Source organism: Argopecten irradians, chromosome 1 (genome assembly GCF_041381155.1).
Source record: "Argopecten irradians isolate NY chromosome 1, Ai_NY, whole genome shotgun sequence".
In the NCBI taxonomy this organism is placed as follows: Eukaryota; Metazoa; Mollusca; class Bivalvia; order Pectinida; family Pectinidae; genus Argopecten; species Argopecten irradians.
In genome coordinates, this window is record NC_091134.1 from 62,549,608 (window position 1) to 62,569,094 (window position 19,487).

At 34.6% G+C, this 19,487-nt stretch overlaps 1 protein-coding gene across 1 annotated transcript; it reads left to right on the forward strand.

Moving 5' to 3' along the window:
* The first annotated feature begins 8,352 nt into the window (after window positions 1–8,352).
* Window positions 8,353–18,796, forward strand: LOC138304643 (eukaryotic translation initiation factor 2 subunit 3, Y-linked-like). Its single transcript, XM_069244823.1, has 13 exons — window positions 8,353–8,508; window positions 12,212–12,275; window positions 12,659–12,723; window positions 12,887–12,952; window positions 13,329–13,450; window positions 13,801–13,895; window positions 14,328–14,486; window positions 14,951–15,085; window positions 15,519–15,613; window positions 16,408–16,552; window positions 16,950–17,119; window positions 17,587–17,759; window positions 18,015–18,796. Exons 1-13 carry the CDS (start codon window positions 8,413–8,415, stop codon window positions 18,070–18,072), a joined length of 1,443 nt encoding a protein of 480 aa, XP_069100924.1. The 5' UTR covers window positions 8,353–8,412; the 3' UTR covers window positions 18,073–18,796.
* The last annotated feature ends 691 nt before the right edge of the window (window positions 18,797–19,487 follow it).

Consider the following 19,487-nt stretch of genomic DNA (forward strand, 5'->3'; position numbering starts at 1 on the left):
TAAAAATGTTTAAAGCTAAAATCATGTCATTATACAACTTATTGATTTCAAAAAGTTTTATCTGCATCATAAGTACTATATAATGTTATCAATGTAAAGAATTTGAAAGAATTCTTGTAAAAATGTTCAGTCAGCGAAGGGATATAAATACAGTTGAGTTTTTCCAAATAATCTGTCAGTAGGGGAAGATAACTCCATAAAGCAGGATATTTTGGGCACCATGCAGACATTACTTAATCTTGAAAACTTAATTCAGTCTGATTTTTGCTTTTAGCATATAGCTAAATGAATAATTCTTTGTCAAAATCTGTGCAATTTATACAATATATGCTTTGTATCAGTCAAAAATGTACTACTGGCGTAGCTTTACAAGTTTCCAAATGAAAAAAAAAAGATGTAAAAAAACAAATCATATTAAATAATCCAGATTCTGATTTATAAATAATGACATGATACCCAGTATAAAAGATTTGGAAATTGCAGTATGACATCACAAGTTTTGTATTCTTACATGTATCCTGGAAATATGCATGTTCATGAATAATCATGTAAAAAGCTCTGTTACCCCCTGTTTTTCCTCATATAAGTAAGAAATTGGTAACAATAGACAATATCGTCCTTGTCAAACACTAAATACCTTACAAATACATACATTTTAGAGAACAAGAATCACTTGATTAATTTTGTTTTCCGTCCTTACATCAGTATCAGTCACTTATTAGAACGCACTGGTTATTTAGAAGGTGAAAAAGATGGAGTAGCTTGTTTTGGGCTGTGGACAGGGTTTGTCTAGTGGTAAGATGTCTCAACATATTTACCACAATCCCTCTGCCTTTGGTTTTTGAGTTTGAATCCCATGTGGGGTAAATTCCAGGTACTGACTGCTGGTCAGTGGGTTTTCTCCGAGTACTCTGACTTTCCTCTCTTCTGATATTTAACTTAAATAATGGCATGACATAAACGGTTTTTAAATGTCTTGTATATAATTAGCATAAATAGTAAGAGTCACGTTGGCCAAGTGGTTAAGATGTCCTGACCACAACTCAAGCCTAGCTCACCTCTGGGTCACTCTTGTCACTTGACTGGTTTTTCTCCGGATACTCCGGCTTTCCTCCACTAACAAACCACACATCCTTACATGACCCTGGCTGATAATAGGACGTTAAACTAATAAAACCCACTGATGTATAAGTCTCCGCTAACCATATTTTATATAAAAAAAAATTCCCATATAAATAAGAAAATGGTATTGATAGACAATATCAATCTCGATAAACAAGAAATCTATTAGAATAGTACATACATTTCTATATTTTGGCTATTTTTTTAATTGTGTTTTAGCATTATTAATTTATTTATGCTAGAAAATATACCTAGAAAATGAACAAATAGCAAATTGCCTCCCTTTATTCAATCCCAGTGAAAAAATATTCTGCGAACATGTAAAGAATGAAGTAATTAAAAAAAAAAGTTTCAAAAGCAAATAATATCTTTATTGGTACAATACCTTAACCGATATGACTTAATTTTTTTTAAATGTATCTGTATAATGAGAGAGATATATTTTTTTGTAGATCTATTCCTCAAAGTTATTGTTTAATAATTATAAAATATTTAGTTTGTTCAGGAATTGGCTGGAAGACGAGACGTTTTTTAGGCAAACTACTGGGACCCTACCAGTAGTCGTGATTTGGGAAAAAATAATTCTTTGCATCTCATGAAACATATTATTTCCACATAAACAAAACAACACCTTAATGAAGTATTCGTCAGCAGCTCCAGACATTCGTAAATCTGGACACACAGTAGAATATGCATATAATCACGACTACAGTACTGGTTGGGTCCCAGTAGCAAACATTTTTTAGAATAAATATAAATCAAAGTACTGAAAGTACTAAATGGCTCGGTCTCGAGGATAGGAGGAATATATTTCTAAGGTCAATACTACTGTAGTTTTGTACAATAAGAAATAAATTTGTCTGGTGTTCCTTCCAGTTTGGACTTTTGAGGTTCCTTGGACACCAAGGTGTAAAATAAGAGACACATACTTAAATCTTGGAAGCCCATTCTAATATTTCCTATGATGTTATATGTCAAATGATTTTATAACACCTTTAGCATTTTCCTTGTTAATTTGATGTTAATGAAAATATCCATTCTTAATGACTATTGTCATCAAGTTCCTGGGACCACAGTATCAGTTAACAAGTATTGTTTTGCAGCAGAGAAAGACGAGGCAAACTTTTCTATGTCAAGATGTCTTAAATATAGAATATGTCTGTCCTCTTGAAGACTTATCAATATCACCATGTGATTTTTGAACAAATTGGTCAATTGGTCTACTCTTAACAAGTTTTGTAATTATTCTTTTGTAAAACAGCAAGTTGATTGATATACATTGTATCCGAACTTCAATTCAAACTGGATAACTTGTTAGCTCACCATAGACCATGAAATTGTTTGTACACTTTCTTAACTTCAGGATTGTTTTACAAAATTACAAATGAATTTTTCTACATTTTTTATTTTCAAATCCCCATACCTCTGATGAGTATAATAAAACTGTCATTACAAGTGAATCAAATATTTTCAGTTTAAGATGAACAGGAAGAGATACATTCCTTTATTTCTTATAAATAGCAAACACCGATTTAATTGTTTGTTCAGCAGGTTTTTTCCCTTTCTTTAAAAACGCTACCATTAACATTATTTTCTGTACCTAGATATGTAAACAATTCTTATAAATCTAATTCTGTATTCCATAACATCAACTGGTGTTGTTGTACCGATTTACGTCTTGAGAATATCACAATTTTTTTCTTTCTGATATTAAGTTCTAATTTCCATGTTATGCAATATTCATGTAACATTTGTTGTAGACCTTCAGATATTTCTGATAACATAACAGTGTTATTGGCAAATAATATGATAAAAAGTTTGGGATATATTCCAATATCATATACCGTAAAAACTGGTATAATTTGCGCAGGTACTTTTGTTTGTTTTCTTTTATTGGCCACCGTAACCTGAAACTGAAATATCTAGCAGATGTCCAAAACATTGGCGGTCTGGTCCGCCGTACTTCGTGCACATTTCAATGTTTTAAGATATTACACATGAATAGTAATCAGGAATATTTGAAAAGAGTAGAAGTACTTAAATTGGCACAATAAGTAATTAGTGTGTTTGAGATAATTAACAATCAACAGCAATCAGCTAGCGGATACGTAGTTTAGCTTGCAACAATCACAGTGTGCATAATTTGTCAAGATTTGTAAGACAAAATATTCTTTTCCACCAGGTAAGATTCTAAGTCATAAAGGTAGATTGAAAATAGGAAGGGAGATAAAATACCAGATAAATATTTGTAGCGGGATCAGACTGGGTTGATTATCGGTGATCAGGTAGCTTAGTCGGAAGAGCTACATTTTCTTTTCTCCTACCAACGGTTGTGGTGTTTGAAAGGGTCTCGTATGTATTCAAAAAAGGAGGGAGAAGTGTAGCGGGACTGGACTGGGTCGATTATCGATGACCAGGTAGTTCAGTCGGTAGAGCACTCAGCTAGTGTTCGGAGAGTCCCGGGATCGAATCCCGGTCTTGCCGCTACATTTTCTCCTCTCCTGTTACATATGGTACCATACTGTGCATGTAGAGGAAGGCTCTGGGTTCTGTCCCCTGGCCGAGACACACCAAAGTCTATAAAAGTGGTAGTTTCTGCTCCCCTGCTTAGCGTTCAGCATACAGGGAGTGGGACGACTGGTTCGCCCGTTGTCAGTATAATGACCGGGTGGGGTGTGTTGCTTGGTGTCTTCGGCGGCATTGCTTCAGTGATATTTAGCACTATAAAAAAGGGCAACAGTTCCACTATACAAGAAGACACAACATGAACATACCGCAGTCTCCCAGTACACTCACCTCGCACAACATACACGCAACACACCGCATACATGGGAGGCCGTCCTTACATGACCATAGCTGTTAATAGGACGTTAATAAATCAAACAAACAAACAAGCATGTAGATATTCAAGGTAAAATCAACAATGTTCGCTGATCTTGCAGAATTGCCTTACAGTGTTATAATGAATGTAGTAAATGTATGTCTCATTGGTGGGATTGATTTAAAGGCAGTTCATGTGTGTTGACCGAAAAAAAGGTAAAAATCAATACTGTCAGAGTGATCAGGGAACATTGATAGTCAAGGCGGGGAAAACATAAGACGACCTGTGTTTTACAAAATTAATGTTTAATTGATTTTCATTAAATTGTCTCGAAGGTGATGATTAGTCATTTTCCATGCATGTTACTTAATATGACAAAGAATATAAACAGCTAATATCAGGTATATGCTTATATCATATTTACTAGTTAAATTTAAGAATGAATCGATAGTAATTATTTTCGGATTGAAAATGATTACAATATATTAAGCTTCCACGCAGTTGAAAATTACTTCTTTTTGTTCACACAATTCTTCTCCTAGACTGTTTCCAGTTGAAATGATACATGCATGCTGACATTCTGTAAAACATAAGGAAACAATAAATGTATTAACAGAGTAATTACTGAAATGACATTGTTCACACCCTAAGATGTAATCGCACTAAAAACAGTGATCATGTGGGCTTTTGTACGATTGCATTTGTAAGACTGTGCCAGGTGGTAGAGATTAGTTCCGCTCGAGTGATCACACAATGCAAGTGAGAGTCGGGAATATGTTTATGTAAGTTTTAATTGCTAATCTCTGATGCTTGTTGGTAAAATATAACTCAGGATAATTGCTAAACAATTAACAGTTTTCTCTACATTTTTACAAATTGAAACAGCTTTTTAAGTGCCGTTTTACAGAGGTTTTACGGAAGAATTATGAAAAAGAAATCGACATTTTCGTCGATCTAGTAGTTCAAAACATATCACTTCGAGTTATATGAACATTCCATATATGATTTTGTCATTCTGGCCAAAAAATTTACGGGGCCAAAAATTTACTTCGTATTACCTAGTTAAATGAATATGCTGTATGTATATGATCAGAACGTCAAGCTCCTGTGGTGAAAATAACTAAAATGTTTTATATAAGTAATGGTTTAGTGGTAATCTCTGAACGTGCTTTTACATGTGCTTATGAAATTATCAATAATTATGGATGTGGTAAATATTCATACCTTATTAACTGCCGTTGGTTTTAAGATTACGCCACCTTCGTCTGTCACATGCTATTTTATCAGTAGACAAGTTTGTCCAAATTTTGTTAGAGTTGTCATTTCTTCCATTGTTGTAAGGCCATGTGCCATAACACTGCCGTGATAATTTTGTTTGTTTGATTAATTAACGTCCTATTAACAGCTATGGTCATGTAAGGACGGCCTCCATGTGTGCAGGCTGTGTTGCGTGTATGTTGTGTGAGGTGAGTGTACTGGAGACTGCGGTATGTTCGTGTTGTGTCTTCTTGTATAGTGGAACTGTTGCCCTTTTTATAGTGCTATATCACTGAAGCATGCCGCCGAAGACACAAAGCAACACACCCCACCCGGTCACATTATACTGACAACGGGCGAACCAGTCGTCCCACTCCCTGTATGCTGAACGCTAAGCAGGAGCAAGAAACTACCACTTTTATTAGAGTTTGGTGTGTCTCGGCCAGGGGACAGAACCCAGAGCCTTCCTCACTGGGGGCGAACGCTCAACTCAGGGCCAAAAGTGAGGCGGTGCCAAGGAAGGCATTAGGAAGATAAAGTCAGTTAGGAAGAAGAGAAAAGATAAGATCCTAAATTTTAGTCGCCTTTTACGATCATGCAATAGGGGCAGCAGGTACAATTCTAACGCCCTACCTGCAGGGCCCACAGCCGTGATAAATGCATCTCCATTTCGCCATGGAATGTATTTGCTCCGAGACAAATTTGATTCAAATTACAAAATTCATTATGGTATCAATTTTGATGTTCGAGGTGAAATATTGATTTCATTTTTTTTCCGTTGCGGAATAACCGTCTCTAATAGGGAGTAAACGTCTGGGGGGAACCAGCTTCGGAGCGAAGCATTTTTGGGACGAAACGTCTTCATTCATTGTAAACACCATTTTGGGGACGAAAAGTCTAGATACTTTGTAAACAATCAGGTGAAAATTTTCAAACAGAAGATCTTTTGGATAGTGTATATAGTAAGGATTATGAAAGCCGTAATATACTATTCCTATTTCAACGTTACAGATACGCTTATTTCAGTAACTTTTCATATCCAAAATTTGCTATTTAAAATTCCCGGTAAAAATCAAAGTTGTTGAATACACTGCCGCTGGGAGCGCTGGTATCTAGCGAGCAATTTCTAAGCCAATCATATTGAGGAAATTGACTGTAAGAGAATTTTGCAACCACAATCACAATGGCGAGGTGACCCTCGCCAAAAACACATGTGCAAGTTATACAATTTTTTACGGTATTTGTAACAATTACGATTGTGTTTGTTGACAGTACTCGTGTCTATAAATAACTAGCTACATCATTCAACAAATACACGCGTCGTTCTCAGTTGGGATAGTATGACTAGTAGCGATTTAAGGAATTTACCTCTTTTTCCCCTATTGGGCCTAGCTCCTCTGCCCCCGTTGGGCCAGAGCCAAAATTTGTACAAACTCTGTTCCCCTTCCCAAAGGAGTTCCTGGCCAAATTCGGTTACAATCCATGCAGAACTAGCGATTTAAAGGATTTACCTCTATTTTCCCTATAGAGTCTCGCCCTTTCCGGCCAGGAGTCAGAGCCAAAATTTATACAAACTCTGTTCCCCTAATTCCTCCATGGATGTTTCTGGCCAAATATACTTTTATAATCCATGCAGAACTCAAAGACCAGTAGTGATTTAAATGATTTACCTCTATTTCCCCTATTGGGCCCTGCCCTTCTGCCCCCAGGGGGTCAGAGCCAAAATTTATACAAACTCAGTTCCCCTTCCTACAAGGATGTTTCTGGCCAAATTAGGTTTACATTTTCATGCAGAACTCTATGACTAGTAGCAATTTAAAGGAAATGTTGACGGACAGACGATGGAAGGATGATGGACACTGTGCCATGACACAAGTTCACGGCCAGGTGAGCTAAAAATGTTGTATTTTATGTCGATTAAAAAATATATCAGCATAGAGAACGTTTACATTCAGTTGTCTGATCAAGTCATACATTGACTTTCACATTTTCAGATAAGAAGTGTCATAATGATCAGAATTTCTTGACAAACTTTCTTACATAACGCCAGTATTAGCATCTGAACAATTTGGATTATACCTTAACAACTGTAACTTCAGTGCATTTATAGGTCTACACAAGTTACATCTTTTTTAGGTCTTCCTTGAGTATTTTAGTATTATTATTTGGTTCAAAACCAGAATTAATGATATGATCCAAATGTATTTAGCAGACATATGAGATCAAAAATAGATCCCCTTTTTTTTGAAAATAATTTTTATTATGTTTGGTATGCTTATTGTTAAAGATGCTCCACCGCTGACAAATGGTATTTTTTCACTATAAAAAACAGGAGCAGACGATTTAGTATTTTTCTTCTGTTACAAAAGTTACTTACTTTACACCATTAACACAATTGAAAAGTTTGCGCTTCTAATTGTATTTCAAGATAAAAAAATATGAAAAATAATTAATTGCATCCCGGAAAAAAATCCGTGGCACTATATCCTATATGGAATGAAGTATTGATTGTGCATGCACCAAAGACAAGATAAATTATTTTAAATTATTTTTTTGTGTTAATTAGACACATATATATACACGATTAAACACCAATTATTGTTCAAATGGCGAATGTCATTTATGTTCTGTCGGCGGTGGAGCATCTTTAATTCCAAAAAGATGTTTACCTTGAAAAATGCATCCAGTAAATACAAAGAAGACCAAACTCCTAAGACGATAGCGATCCATGTTGTTTGTAGCATAATTACTACACAGTAACTCATACACGTGCATGGGCCTATAAATAGCCCATCATGTGCAACATGTGTCGTCGTGATCAATAAACATTTGAATCATTTCTGAAATTAAACATTAACGCATAACACTACATATTGGTTATTGTTGATGATACGACTAGTTGCCACGAAACAAAATGACGCAATCTCCATCCCCTTCTCTTTCTAACAAACGTTGGAAAAATTGACAAAAACTGTTTCCTCGTGTTGTTTTGTTTTCATGCAAAGCGCTGTAAAAGTAAATCGGAAGTAGTACTGAGAAAAATACGTATTAAATTTTGATTGGATAAATATTTACCAAACCGGAAGCGATAAGAAGAAGTGGGAACGAGCAAACTAAAATGTCTGCTGGGAACGAGTTTATCTTTCATGTTCGTCCAAACGCTTTATTTCTACGTCGAGATGCCCCAAGCGTTTGGATAAGACAGACTGAAAATGCGGCTTGCATCAGACAGCATGGCAGCTGAAGACGAAGGAAAAGAAGTGAAAAATCTTCAACCACACCTATCAAAACAAGATTTGAGCACTCTAGTTAGTATTCATATATTGCCTTGGCTCATATAGGAATCGTATCTGATGTGAAATCGTTTTAAGCAGTCATAAAGCAAACCGAAGTATGGCGACTTCAGGGTTTATGACAGAAGTAGGTCAACTCGGCCACTAGGAAATATTCGCCGGTATGAAGTGATTTGAACGAATCAACAGTGTGATAACGGATACAATTATTTCGATTGAGTATGTAGATATGGAAGATATCCCGATGATCAAATAAGAGAACGAACAGAATTTCTACTGATTCAGTATGTTCACTGTGTGTATGAGACCGAAATGTCTTTATATCATGTTTTCTCCTTAGTATAAGATAATAGAATAACATATTGCAACATACTACAACAATTATTACACTTTGAGTGTTATTATAGACTAATCATGTGAATGATTTTACATTGTATTCACTTAAACAGTTAGGGGACATTTTTTCAGATTAGTTTTCAGTATCAAATTTTGTCTTTAAAGATTAAATATTAGCCATAATGGTTGCATCGTTTCTTGTTGTTTTTTTCATCATAAGGTGTATCTTACATTACAATGTATAACTTTAAAAACAACTGATGCAACTGTGGAACCCTATGTATGATATGTATGAAAGATGTTAGGATTCAAGTTTTTATGTATTATTAACAATCATTAAAGGCCCACTACCTTTCCGGAGCAAAATTTATAGGTTTCTTAAAAACATTAATAACAAAAAGAAAATATATATCGATGGCTTAAGATGACGTTACAACACCAAACATATGCAAGATTTCCTGTCTAATGTACGATAACAGTGGAGATTCATTTCGCTGTTTTGCCGTCTGGCGCAGTGATAGTCAACTACCGCGCGGCATTTAGGACGACGGCGGGAAACATAAAACGACCCGCGTTATGAAAATTAACATTTTATTTATTTCTAATTAAACAGTTCTGAAGGTGATGATAAGTGTGCTAGTAAACGTATAGTTAATAACTTCTGCGACTCTACAAAATTATTGATCTCGTTTTACATTCCTATTTCAAAAATTAAAAGCCGTTTCGGAAAGGTAGTGGCCCTTTAAATCTTTATCTCAAACTCCTTTTTACCACAATTACATTTTGAATGGCTAAGTTGTTATAGATCTACAAATGCTTTGTTAAATCTACTTAAACAGACTGCTGTTTCTTTCTGCATGTACAAGTTCCAACAGATCTAGAGTGATGATGTACAACAGCCATATATGTTGTAGTGGTCTATATAATAATTATGTTGCATTATACAAATTATGTTGTCCAACTTTTCTGAACAGTGATGTCAAGACTCTGCTTTACTCCCATTTATATTCAATTCCAGCTATTCACATTATTATCCCCCGCGAAACGCGTTTGCGGGGGATATTGATTTGGGCTCTGTCCGTATGTCTGTCCGTCCGTCCGTCCGTCCGTCCGTCCGAGTATCGTTTCCGGGCTATAACTCCTAAACCGTTCAACTTGGCTACACGAAACTTTCTGTACATGTTAGGCTAGTGCTCTAGTTGTGCCTTTTTCTAATGGGAACCTTCCATTTTCAATACTTTTTCTGTTACCATGGAAACTTATTAAAAAATACCATATTATTAAAGTTTCCTTTCTATTCCGGGCTATAACTCGAAAACCGTTTAACTTGGCTACACGAAACTTTCTGTACATGTTAGGCTAGTGCTCTAGTTGTGCCTTTTGCTAATGGGAACCTTTCATTTTCGATACTTTTTCTGTTACCATGGAAACTTATTCAAAAATACCATATTATTAAAGTTTCCTTTCTATTCCGGGCTATAACTCGAAAACCGTTCAACTTGGCTACACGAAACTTTCTGTACATGTTAGGCTAGTGCTCTAGTTGTGCCTTTTTCTAATGGGAACCTTCCATTTTCAATACTTTTTCTGTTACCATGGAAATTTATTAAAAAATACCATATTATTAAAGTTTCCTTTCTATTCCGGGCTATAATCGAAAACCATTCAACTTGGCTACACGAAACTTTCTGTACATGTTAGGCTAGTGCTCTAGTTGTGCCTTTTGCTAATGGGAACCTTTCATTTTCGATACTTTTTCTGTTACTATGGAAACTTATTCAAAAATACCATATTATTAAAGTTTCCTTTCTATTTCAGGCTATAACTCAAAAACCGTTCAACTTGGCTACACGAAACTTTCTGTACATGTTAGGCTAGTGCTCTAGTTGTGCCTTTTGCTAATGGGAATCTTTCATTTTCAATACTTTTTCTGTTACCATGGAAACTTATTTAAAAATACCATATTATTAAAGTTTCCTTTCTATTCAGGGCTATAACTCGAAAACCGTTTAACTTGGCTACACGAAACTTTCTGTACATGTTAGGCTAGTGCTCTAGTTGTGCCTTTTGCTAATGGGAACCTTCCATTTTCAATACTTTTTCTGTTACCATGGAAATTTATTAAAAAATACCATATTATTAAAGTTTCCTTTCTATTCCGGGCTATAATCGAAAACCATTCAACTTGGCTACACGAAACTTTCTGTACATGTTAGGCTAGTGCTCTAGTTGTGCCTTTTGCTAATGGGAACCTTTCATTTTCGATACTTTTTCTGTTACTATGGAAACTTATTTAAAAATACCATATTATTAAAGTTTCCTTTCTATTTCAGGCTATAACTCAAAAACCGTTCAACTTGGCTACACGAAACTTTCTGTACATGTTAGGCTAGTGCTCTAGTTGTGCCTTTTGCTAATGGGAATCTTTCATTTTCAATACTTTTTCTGTTACCATGGAAACTTATTTAAAAAATACCATATTATTAAAGTTTCCTTTCTATTTCAGGCTATAACTCAAAAACCGTTCAACTTGGCTACACGAAACTTTCTGTACATGATCTTTTAAATTATTCTTTTAAATGTCATGTTACTGGAGAGCGGATATATTGTTGTATGAATTTATTCAAGGACAATACTAAGCTCTGTTCAAATAGTTAAACCTACATGGATGACAATATCAAGATTTAAACTCTTAGTTACAATGAGCTTCATTTATTTTTTTGTTTGAGCTTTCATACACAAACTGGGCGCGGGGGATAATGCCAAGCTTTGCGGCTCCTTGTTACCTCCTACAATTGATATATCAATTATGATGGGGCGTCCCAATGCAATGTAATTGTGAGTTCAGCAGTTTAAATGGAGTACAGTGTAACTTCTCGATATATACCAGATTTCCACTGTGACAGCATATTTTAGCCAGTATATCCAAGTTTATGTTGCCGGTACTACTTGTATAAGTTAAGAAAGAAAATTACCATACAATATCTCGGTTTCGAGATCCCAAAACGACGTGGGGTAAAGTACAAATTTATCGTCGATTAGTCCCCACCATCCGATGATTATGATGTCATCGTTTGATGCAAGTTTTATGACTGTCATAATCACCGGAAGGTGAGACTAATCGACAGTAAATTATACTTTACCCACGTTGTTTGAGGATCTTGAAACCCTGTTTGACACCAAAATATATAGGGATCAAAATTAGACAAGGACTGGTTGTGTAAAAATTTATACCATTTAATTTTGTTGTTGATAAATTACAGCTTGATCCATGGTCATCCCAGTGTTGAAGTTATGATAACAAGATGGTAGATATATGTTAGATTATTAGATTTTTAAGGATAATAATATGTATTCGTATATTGTTTTTTTTAACTTTCAGAATGTTGAGAAACTAACACCACTCACACTTGATGTGATTAGTCGACAGGCCACAATCAATATAGGTAATTTTGCTTTTTCATATATAATATATATTGTCATTATTGATTCCATTTTGATGATACATTATTATAGACCCTTATATTATTATAAATCCTTAAAACTGTATCATTCTACCCCTGATCAAAATATGTGTCTACCTTTGTCGTTGTATAATACAATTAAACAAAGTCATTTTTATTATCTATTAAGAAATTTCAGAAGTTAGTGTAAAATTATTGTTTATCTTAAATTTTGTCATTTTAATAATTAATTTACCTTACAAATCTTGAAAGCGTGATTGAAATAATTTTGAGCTGTCTTTATGTACCCGACTTATATGGAAGCCCAGCAATGTTTGAGCCATTCCTATATGAAGTCATTTATTTACTTTTATTTACTGTTTTAGGCACTATTGGACATGTGGGCCCATGGAAAAAATCTACTGTAGTAAAAGCAATATCTGGTGTACAGGTTTGTAGAAAAATTCTGTTAGAACAACCTCTGTATTTACTACAATTTGATAAAATGCTTTGGTCCAATATTTGCATCACACCTCTTTGACCAAATAAAATTTTGACCACTGATATAATGCCTTGTTTTCATATTGATATCATGTTATGTTATTTCTTTGCAGACTGTGCGATTCAAGAATGAACTGGAAAGAAATATCACAATTAAGTTGGGATATGCTAATGCCAAGGTGATTATTGACAGTGTATGGAAGCCATAGAGCTTAATATGATAGATTTAAAAAGAAGGGATTTTGTCAAAATTGTATTTGTCTTGTTAATCACATGTTTGGATGCCCAATATATTTGGATACCCAAAATAAAGCATTTCACCAAGCAAAAAAGCAGAAGAAAACAACACTTAAGAATCGTGATCTTGAATAATGCCAAAAAAATTGGATCTTATATGACATAGAAAACGATAAAGCAATGTTCATTTCCTTATATCCATTTCATGATATACTTATAGTGTCTGTTGGTCCCAATAAGCCTTTCACCAGTTTTGTGTTGTTTCCCGATTCTTGGTTTGTATTGAACATTGTTATATGAATTGTTGATGTGTTTCAGATTTACAAATGTGACAACAATGCATGTCCTCGCCCCAGCTGCTACAGATCTTGTGGAAGCTCAAAAGAAGATATTTTCCCTTGTGACAGAACAGGATGTCCCGGAAAATTTAGGGTTTCGAGGTACGAGTGATTTGTACTTTCTACCATTGGATTCACTGGATACCTTAACCAATCAGGACACAGCAGTATCACGAGATCGACCATAAATAGACAAAAATTATATATGGCCATATTTTGGCTGATTAGGTACTTGGAACAAAAGTGTCTAAATGTAACTTATATAATGTAAATTATTTAGAAACCACTGTTTATGAAAGAGATTTCTGTAATAAAAAATGAAATGAGGGGAATAATAAAATCACATGTTTTCCATGCCATAAACTTTGAGGCAGCAAGGAATTATCTTGTGTAGGAAAGCTAATTTTGTTGTGATGTTTATGACCAATACTTCAGTCTAGATTCTTTTACAGACATGTATCCTTTGTTGACTGTCCTGGTCACGATATTCTTATGGCAACCATGTTGAACGGAGCTGCTGTCATGGATGCTGCTCTTCTTTTAATTGGTAATTTAATCTATTTGTTGTAATAAACTTTGACCAGAATCTTGTAATTTAGTAGAGAAAGTTACTCATTTGTCATATTACACTGCTTCTGATTTTTATATGTAGGTTAGGGGCAGTTATTTCTTATGTAATTTCATTTATTTCTGTCAAAAATACATAATAATAATTTAGCCTTACCTAGTTTCCAAATACTTTCGAAATCTGGTGAATATTTTCTTCTGTAATTTATCTTTTCTCTTAGCACTTCATTGAAGCCTCAAGTAATTATTGATGCAATACTTACTTGTCACTGTGATTATAACATCAAAAATCACCAACCATATTGTTCTGTAGAGTTGGCTTATTATTATCAATTTGTGATTATAAAGTACCGATTTATTTGCTTATGTTCAGTCTAGTTGTGAAACTAAGTAGCAATGTCTTTATTTACAGCTGGAAATGAATCGTGTCCACAGCCACAGACCTCTGAACATTTGGCAGCTGTAGAAATCATGAAGCTTAAACACATTCTGATTTTACAAAACAAGATAGATCTGGTTAAAGAAAGTCAAGCTAAGGAACAGTATGAGCAGATCCTATCATTTGTAAAAGGTAGTTATTTTTAAGATTGTCATCTTTTTACACTTGTTTGAAAAAAAATCATTTTCCTTAAGTTAGCTACTGTATATCGCAACAGTAACTTATTTCAAAGTTAGGATTGATATGATCTGACAAGGGCCTGTTTCACAGACAAAGATATCTCAGGCTGCAATCACAAGGCTTGCAGAGTGCTTGCCAGCCATAAGAGATTTGTCTTTCTTCTAAACAGATATTTGTATGTTTTGTGTAAGATTCTCGTTGCACCATTCTTAATAGACGTAAAACTGATGACATTTTCAATTATTGATTTTGTCTTACACATTTTAAAGGCATGACATATGCATTTTTTAGCATGGCCACTTTCGTTCTCTACACCATTTGATTTTTTATGCATTACTTGGAACATCCATGGAGATCTTGTGAATGATGTTAGAAATGTACCAGCTGTTAAGGGTTTTGCTTTTTTTCTACTTTAGGTACAATAGCAGAAGGTGCTCCTATCATCCCTATCTCAGCTCAGCTGAAATATAACATTGATGTTATCTGTGAATATATTGTTAAAAAAATACCCGTGCCTCTTCGAGACTTCACATCAGAGCCTAGACTTATAGGTATGTACACAAAACAATCATCACAAATAGTGGCTCTGAAACATTTTATCTTTACCAGATGCATAACTAAACATTAATGCAAGCTGTAGAAATTCATATTTATTTGTATAATTTCTTTGATGTAAATTTATTGAAACATATATTGTTAAATTTTGTCACAAATACCATGCAAACTGGTAAATTGTGGATTTAACAAATACCTTTTCAAAGGATGAAAATATATTTTTAACAGTATCTTCAGAATTTATATAAAAATAAGACAAGTTAGCTTAAAGTTTACGTCAATACACAGATTTTGAATACAGTGTTGAAGGTAAAAATGGGCACTAGAAGAATTTATACAAATGTATATAAATAAAAGGATGGTTTATAAATTTCCTTTCTGGTTTTAAAGTATAATGGAAGAATCATGTTGATTAACGACATTTTGCAGTTATCCGATCTTTTGATGTCAACAAACCAGGAAGTGAAGTTGATGACTTAAAAGGGGGTGTGGCCGGTGGAAGTATTCTGAAGGGAGTCCTTAAGGTAAGGTCATTTACCCCTCTTCATGTACAGGTTACATTATCAAAACAGATGTAAATATCCTATCTCTGGTCTTAAATTATTGCCAGAGACCCACCGTTGATTGTACACTATGCTACACTTAACACGTTAGGGTCAGCTCAGCCAGAAAATCTTGTTTGGACAGATTCCAGTCAGATTGGTTCTGTCTATAATTTTCGAGTCATGCTTTTAGCCAATGACATTGAAGGTTGCATATGCTTTATGGAAGTCACAATTGAACAACAGTGGCATCAAATTCTTCTGTAAACTCTTTTGAATGTATTGACATACAGATTGCATGCTATTCCAATTTGGGTTATTTCTAACACCTGTTGAGTATGTACTTATTTCTGACTGGATAGGCCTGTATGATTTGTTGTCAGTGATGTGTTTACCGTAGCGACAGGTGTCCGTATACACATCCATTTTCAATACGTACTCTAGCTTTCTCCAAACCTGAAGAGTTGTTATGTTGAAAGAGTTTATTAATTGAGTTATATTTTTAAAGTGATGTCATCGGAAAAAGATTTTCTTGCTGAGCTGCCCCACAGGTAATAAGTGTAGCATGGCGTAGTGTAGTCAACCATAGCTCTCTGACAGTGGACAGCATATTTATCAAAAAAAACCAAAAAGCACATTTATTAGATGAAGACAACTAGTTTACTTGAAATAGATTTACACACTATTAACTGCATGCATCACATACAAGGAAGCCATGCTATTAAAAGTGTTATGAATGGTTATATCTTCACTTCAATGTGTTCTTTCTTTATTAGGTTGGACAAGAGATTGAAGTACGACCTGGAACTGTACTAAAAGACCAGGATGGAAAGCTAACGTGTACCCCTATATTCTCTAGAATTTTGTCGTGTTTTGCTGAGCAGAACGATCTTCAATATGCTGTACCGGGTGGACTGATTGGTAATTATGCACAAAATTATTTGATAGAGTGATCACTTATACACAATGTAATAATAAAACATTATTATACAAGACTGTTGGTTTTGCCCCAACCATGAAATGGAGAGCATATTGTGTTACTAATGTCCGTCTTGTTGCATTCCGACACATCCCATGGTATAGTGTCCTCTCCAGATTTGATATTGAAATGGAGCATTTATGTTTGACAGACAGATATTTCTAGTTTATAATAACATTTTCAAAATTTGCATGAAGGTCATAAAGAGATAAATTGTGCAATATTCAATATTCCAAACAAATTATACGTAGCTTTTCAATATTGCATGGAGGTAGGCTTCTGACTCTTCATTTTAACTTTCTGTTGTAACATTGAAACCATGTTATCATTGATTTGAAGGGGTGGGTACAAAGATTGACCCTATGTTGTGCCGAGCTGACCGTATGGTTGGATGTGTACTGGGGGCTGTAGGTGCACTACCTGATATCTACACAGAACTCACCATCTCCTTCTTCTTGTTGAGGCGTCTGTTGGGTGTGAAAATGGAGGGAGACAAGAAAGGTGCAAAGGTATGTGCATGATAAAAAGGACAGTACAAAGTTACATGTCAGGGGAGTGTTACCCTTACCCATGTAGGTCTGGTGCCATTGTATCCAGCTCTGATCTGAATGAAGCCACATGCAGAGATGTTTGCCTTGCAGACTTTTCTAATTTCTTTGATAATGAAAATACTTCAGAAATCCGAAAATATTTGTATTGTAAAGTAAGAATTTTCTGTTTCCAGTGGAAAGATATTAGTTTGATTTTACCTCAACATGCATGGAAGATAAAATTGTTAATACTGTGATATCAAAGTAATCAAAATAAAAAATTAAATATGCTTGAAATGCAAACTTATAATGTTCCTTTGTTTATTACAACTTCTATGAATATACTGTTAGGGGAAATAACTGTGTATGATTTGAAACACTTCATATATTTGTGCCATTCCTTGGAATTAAAATGTATAGATAGTAAATATAAATTTTGATTCCAGGTGCAAAAGCTGTCTAAGAATGAGATTTTGATGGTGAACATTGGTTCTTTGTCAACTGGAGGCCGAGTATTGGCAGTGAAAGCTGATTTGGCCAAGATCGGATTAACAAACCCTGTCTGTACAGAAATAGGAGAGAAAATCGCTCTGAGCAGGAGAGTGGAGAAACACTGGAGGTAAGAAATCTGGAGTTTTAGTCACATGGTGTTTTGGATGCATATTGGTTCAGTTTGTTTCTTATTTCCTGTTTGTTTTTACACTGATATTGTATCTTACAATACAGTATCTTAGACTACTTTTAATGTGAATTCCATAATTTATAAAACTGTAGAATATAATGATTATATTGCTTAAATTCCTATGGCTGGTTAGCATTCATTTTATAAAAAACATATCCTGAAGTTGCAGTAATAATTTGTTTCTGCTTGCAGGTTGATAGGTTGGGGTCAGATTCGACAAGGTGTCAAGGTCACGCCCAACAGTAAATAAGAGACATTTAAACCTGATACTGTTGTAAAAGTTGTTTGTGATCCTGTGGATGGTGTTTACAAGGACATGACTGTCAATGTAATCCTGACAGTGTTTATATAATGGGGACACAAGTGTAAAAATGATTTCTGACGATGGTCAGCATTAAAAAGTTGAATATATCAACCATACAAGATTCAAACTAATATCTGGATGTTCGTGAACTGTTTGACAGGAAACCATGAAGGTGTCGAGTAAACATATCTTGATAGAAAAGTCTTATTTTATCACTGCTTCACGATGTCCTTTTGTAGAAATGATGGGACAAAGTAGCAGTGGACGCAAACTTCAATATGGATGCCCTTCCATAACCTTCCATAACTGTGAACTCGGATGAGATCATGTGACTCATTCGCATTATTGATCATGTGACTAATAATATTAACATTGTAGATCATGTGACCTTTTTCAATGTAAGTTTTGTTTGTCCTTGACTATTTGCAATATAAATCAAAATCGTTCTTGAAATGATACAAAAATCATGTTATGTGATAAAGTTAAATTGACAACATCAGCTGTTGCATAATGTTTTCTGGAGTTTCAAATCATCCATTTCAAATTTAACTTAATAGCAGAAGAAAAATTCAGATTTCAAAAGAAGTGGGGTTTTTTTATAGGACGAAAAGATGTCATTGACATCCACATCGAGAATTTCCCAAAAGAAGCCAATAAATAATTTATTATCTGTTTTATTTGTGTTAAATCTTTCATGAAGAGAGTCATTGCATAAGTGATGGATTTTCTTCTGTTTCCAATTTTGATTTTATTTTGTGTCTGGACTGTTACTGAAAACAAGATATGGTGGAGGAACTTGAGGGATACCTCCTTCATATTATTCAAAGTCAAAAGTAAGAAACGTGTTTCAATTCCTTGTTGGTGTCTTATCTTCTGAACCATTAAAGATATGGTGATGAAATATGATGGGATAACTATTGAACCAAAGCTTTTGGTCTTGAGTTGAGTGTGATGAAGATTCTGTGTTCTGCCCTATGGCTAAGACACACTATAGTCTATAACAGTGCTGTTTCTGCTCCATACAGGGGGAGGTTGACTGGTTTGTTTATTGTCGGTATAATGTGACCTGGTGGGGTGTGTTTTTTGGTGTCTCCGACAGCATGCTTTAGTGAGATACCACTTTGAAAAAGATCAGAAATTCATGATTACAAAGAATCACAATAGGAATACACCACAGTCTTCTTCCAAAACATACATAGACACAATACATTGTATACAAGGTAGGTAGTCTTTAAATTGCTATTATTGGATGTTAAACTACCGGTAATCAAACAAAACCAACCCAATAGACCAACACATCAATACATGATTTTGTTAACACAAAATCACAAATATCTAGTAAATTGATGGTTGCTTTCAAT

Bases quoted from the DNA above. Each gene is read 5' to 3' on its own strand.
- LOC138304643 (XM_069244823.1), top strand. From the start codon at position 8,413: ATGCGGCTTGCATCAGACAGCATGGCAGCTGAAGACGAAGGAAAAGAA. The intron at 12,953-13,328 runs GTGATTATTGAC...GATGTGTTTCAG, and splicing joins TGGGATATGCTAATGCCAAG to ATTTACAAATGTGACAACAA. The intron at 13,451-13,800 runs GTACGAGTGATT...ATTCTTTTACAG, and splicing joins GGAAAATTTAGGGTTTCGAG to ACATGTATCCTTTGTTGACT.